The 4,803-nt window shown below is 40.2% G+C and overlaps 1 protein-coding gene across 1 annotated transcript; it reads right to left on the reverse strand.

The window, feature by feature from the left end:
• Positions 1 to 339: 339 nt before the first annotated feature.
• LOC103806405 (deleted in malignant brain tumors 1 protein-like) lies at positions 340 to 3,474 on the reverse strand. Its single transcript, XM_009079092.1, has 5 exons — positions 3,281 to 3,474; positions 2,702 to 2,913; positions 2,259 to 2,431; positions 1,216 to 1,604; positions 340 to 625 (listed from the first exon to the last, which is right to left on the reverse strand). Exons 1-5 carry the CDS (start codon positions 3,472 to 3,474, stop codon positions 340 to 342), a joined length of 1,254 nt encoding a protein of 417 aa, XP_009077340.1.
• Positions 3,475 to 4,803: the final 1,329 nt, after the last annotated feature.

Consider the following 4,803-nt stretch of genomic DNA (forward strand, 5'->3'; position numbering starts at 1 on the left):
GATCTAAAGAGTAACCAATTTCTTGCACTCTGACACATCCAGGCTCAGGTGTGTATTAGTGGAATTCCTTTATAGAATGCAAACATTTCAGTTCTAGCATTAAGAAAGCAAACAGCAAACAAAAAGCTGAGAGATCACAAATCTGACTCCCCACAGAACTGCTGAAACAGGATTTTTGTTATATGGGAATGAAGATAACTGATTTGTAGTGAGATTAACAGGCATGAGTCAGTAAGCACATTCCTAATATTTATTCTAGAGCTTTGGGCAATCTAGCAGCAGAGATTCTTTCAGAACTCAATTGGCATTTAAAGATGCTGCCTATCAAAGGAGATGGTTTTATTTAGATTCATATTCTTTCCCATACTCAGGATCAAGTTCCCAAAGCTGTATCGGGCCAGTAACAACAATCACACTTTCATGTTCAGAGCTTGCCTCTCTCTTGGACCTATTAACACAGCCTTGGTAGCATCTGGAAGAATAGTCATAGGCCCTGCACACCACAAATTCACACTGCAGGTAAATCGATGGATTGCTCTGAATGAACTGGAAGGCATTGAACTTAAACCGGAGTATGTGTCTGGAGGGGGAGTAATATGTAGCATAGGTATGATCCCGAACACACCTAAAAACAAACAAAAAAACCATCTCATGAATACTGCAGTCAGGTATTTACATGCAATAAAACACCTAACATGGGTACTGATTGTTAAACATGATGAAAATAGTTCAGAAACCTGAAATTAGAAAAAGCATAGTCATGGCCTCATGGAGTGGCTGGGATTGGAAGGGACCTTAAAGGTCATCTAGTTCCAACCCCCCTGCTGTGGACTTGGCCTTCTTTGGCAGAATGGAACCACGTTACCTCCACTCAACCTGTCATGTGTCTAGATACCTGGTGTTTGCATGTCTTTCTGAAGGCAAATTAACCTTTCTTGAGATATGTCACTGCTACTTCTTTGATAACAACAGTCCATGGTTTACTGGCCATAGCCATTTAGTCTTCTTGTCGTTTTAAGCTGTGGGGTGTGTGTTATACTTTGGGTCAATTCATCCCCTTTTCCCCAGTAAACCCTCAATGCTGTGTTCATTACTTAGTTAGAAGCTGTCATTAATCTATTATATACTCACACACTTTCATCAAATTAAACCAAATGAATAATGAGAGATACAGGGGTTCAAAGGCTGTTCTGTCTGTAATTGCAATGAGCTTACCCATTCTTGATTATATCGTAGGTTCCTGTCGTAAAATTGTGGGGAGTGGGAGATGCCACACAGGTGTCCAGAAATAACACCAGGTCTGGATCAGAGCTGTGCAGGTAAGCTTCAAGGAACAAATTCTGGTTGATTTTGACATAGTATGGTGAGTCGTACACTGGCCGTGAGAAGTATGAAGAGTCATAAAACGTGAGGTTTACATCATATCTGCTGTACTGGGTTTCGTTGACTGCAAAGTTGTCATCTGCGACATACATTATTTGTGCCCACGTGTCCTGCAGCATTTTGCAGTTGACATGCAAGAGAAGATTTCTATTCCTTGTGATTACAGTGCCAGAAGAGGATCCTCTAATAACATTGGAATAGGTGATTGTATTGTTGTTTCCCTGTTTGGCACATAAAATAAAATGCAAAGTTAATTCATATAGTCAGGTCCCCTACTATGCATTCCAAACTTTTCTGTATCCTTACAGCAATGTGGGTGGTAAAAGCATTATTGCCCAGAAAGTCTTCCACGGGAAAGTCTGAAACTAGTAATTTCTGTTCTCAAGTCTGTGATCTGCATGTAATATTCAGTGCCTACAGTGTTGGCCTAGGAAACTACTCACATTCAATGCAGACATAAGTGAATTAAATACAAGATGCTTTAAACATTAAATATGTGAAGGTTCAGGTCCAGCACACTATTTAAGCTGAAATCTGTCTTAAGACATGATTGGTCATATTTAGTGAAAGCTTCAAGACCTTTTTAACCATCACACTCAACCTGGGACCTTGAAAATGCTGAGTATTTGTTTCCTTCCACAACTTACTCCTCAGGAGATCAGTAACAGTGTGTAAGGTAATGCTCTGGCAGCAGATGCAGGAAACACAAGTGCTAATAAACCTTATCCCCCAGGAGAGGGAGAGGCAACACAGAATCACTTCCAGTCCTCGCAGATCCCAGAACAGCTTTCAATTTGTGCTGGTTGTCAAAGTGAATCATTCAGTTTGTATTTTTATGTCCTCCCAATATTTTCCCATTTTGCTGAAACATTTACCTCTCTGATTGTGCCACAGTGATTGTATGGAATGTCGAATGCAACATGCTCTGATGTGATGTTGGGTGTGCACAGAGGGTCGTTCAAGGTGAGATTCCAAGCAGAGTAGCCATGGGACTGAAGGAAGTATCTGCTCACTACTACGTGCATGTAGTCTGGCAAACACAGCAGTGCTAGTGAATGGTGAAGAAAACATGTTATAAGCTCAATGAAATGTCCAAGAAAGGTTGTAAGTTGTGAATTAAACAAACAATATCTTTTGCAGAAGCAGCTGTTATGGCAGAAGGAGTTTAGAATCCAAACCATAGACTTGAATCCTTATGAAAATGCTACAGATCTAATTTAAATGATATGAAATGGATGATTTGTTACATCGGTACAAGAACAATCAATGAAATCAGCAGGTAATTGAGAAGCAGTATCTGCTTTAAAGATGAACTTACTAGTGCTCTCATCTGCTGGACTAGAATAATACTTGGCCTGAAACCCTCTGTAAGTGTATCGGGAGTTGCTGTGAAATCGAACAGTCATCAGGTTTGAGGAAGATGTATACGTGCGATAATAACCAGAGCAAAATTTCCCAAGGAGAGGAGAGGTTTGGAGTGGTCCATCATAGACTTCCACATAGTCAGAGAGGCACCTGCCACCTTCCATCCTGGGGAGCAGAGATGGCTATTTAATTAAATGCGTAATTTACTTTCCTGATTTATTTTTCCTTTTTAACCTCTATAACTCAGGTGATAGAGGTTAAACTCAGGTTAACTCATAACTCTTTATAGCTAAAGAGAACATTTTGCTGACATGATTATCAAATCTTTGGAACAGAAATTACAGCCTCCAATTTCTGTCTCATTGAGTGCCAGCCACATTATTAACTGAACAAACAAAAATGAGCACATTCTTCATCTCATATATCCTAAAAGCTTTGAAAAAGATCCTTGAAATCAAGTAGGTCTCTGCTTAGTAAGTCCAAATTGTCAGTCTCATATATTCATCTTCCCAAGGAATAAATTCTTACTTACTGAAGATCTTCAAATGTGAGTTTGACACGGAAGTTGCTCTTTACTTCTATCTCCCACACACAATTGGCATTGTTTGGATAATTTCTTGGGTAAAATGGACTCTGTAATGTACCAGATGAAGAGGAAAGCAAGCCACCACAAGAATAATCTTCTGCAGAGAAAAATATAAGAGGAAAAAGATACATATACACCATTTAAGGTTGTTTTTGGAATGTGTCTATGTAGAATTTATGCTAAAATTCAGAGGTGGTGACCTATCTATTAGGTTCATATACATCTGAGTGCAGGTTAGGAGATGCTAAGCACACTGAAGAGCTTTTGCAAAGTAGATCTTCAGTGTCTGCACTGGCAGGATAGTATTTGTCTGGGAACTGAACAACTTTTCAGGTTGGGTCTCTGGAGGTCACCTGCTCCTTGAAAAAGTCCCATCTGAGCCTGTTTCACCCCTATGACAATCTCTAATGAAAGGTAAGGACACAAAAAGATCAAATTGATTTGCTTCAGAGTAAGAACGCTGACAAATATACAATTCTTAAACATGAACTTATGTCACAGTCCAAAAATTGTATCAAATCTATATATATAGTTCAGTTGCAGCTTAATCAAATAATATGGCAATCAAGATCTAAAGAAAAGCTAGAAGTAAAATAAAGTAATGGATTTCTAGGATATTTTCCAGTACAAGCTCAAGCTACTCCAAGAGAATTGAGTGAATGAGCTCCATCTTTTGTTTTATATTCCAAATTTAGAAAACAAAAACCATTTATTTTTTTTAACCTAAAGGATGAACAAGGGAAGTACTAAGGTCTAAAAGATTTTCAATTTTTATTTTAAGTTTCGAGTAAACAACAAAGAGCCTTCTCTCACTGACCTAACATTTACTGTGTGAACCTGAGCCTTTCCATCCGGGGACCCCAAATAAGGTGTTCCTTGTACCTTCTGTCTGAAGATCAGGAAACACTGTTTTATTGTGAGGGTGACTGACCAATGGTACAACTTGCCCACTGAGGTGGAGGACTCTTCATCCTTGGATACAGCCAAAAGGCATCTGGACATATTTTTAGGTAGCCATCTCTAAAAGATCTGCCTATAGGAGGAGTCAGGGACCAGAAGATCTCCAGAAGTCCCATCAAACATCAGCCACTCTGTGAGTCTCTGAAGGATAATTGGAGGGGTCTGACTAGCTCCTGCACCAAGTTCTCCAAACCTACCTGACTTTGTTGATGTAGGGGTCATCCAGCTGGAACTAGTTGTTGCTGTAGGGAGAGAGCAGCAGATGAACACTCAGCAGTTTGCCTAAGAGAAACAGCCCCCTGGGAGTCACCCTTGACCAAAAAGGCTCCTGAACACTGAAGCATGACACCCACAATCACCACATGGAGGCATGGCAGGTCCCTGTGTGGCTGCACCTCAAAGCCTTCCTCCTCCATCCCACCAGCCCAGAGTGCAGCTTTTCTCCTGCATGTGCAATAGCTCCCAGCAACAGTGTGTCCAATGTCTGTGTTGTCAGGATGATGGGAAAG

This window comes from Acanthisitta chloris, unplaced genomic scaffold (assembly GCF_000695815.1).
Source record: "Acanthisitta chloris isolate BGI_N310 unplaced genomic scaffold, ASM69581v1 scaffold39347, whole genome shotgun sequence".
NCBI lineage: Eukaryota > Metazoa > Chordata > Aves > Passeriformes > Acanthisittidae > Acanthisitta > Acanthisitta chloris.

Excerpts from the sequence above, each read along its gene's own strand:
- LOC103806405 (XM_009079092.1), bottom strand. The coding sequence starts at position 3,474 with ATGGTGTATATGTATCTTTTTCCTCTTATATTTTTCTCTGCAGAAGAT. Across the intron at positions 2,432-2,701 it reads TCCAGCAGATGAGAGCACTA|CACTGCTGTGTTTGCCAGAC; the intron begins GTAAGTTCATCT and ends ACCATTCACTAG. Across the intron at positions 1,605-2,258 it reads ACTGTGGCACAATCAGAGAG|GGAAACAACAATACAATCAC; the intron begins GTAAATGTTTCA and ends TGTGCCAAACAG.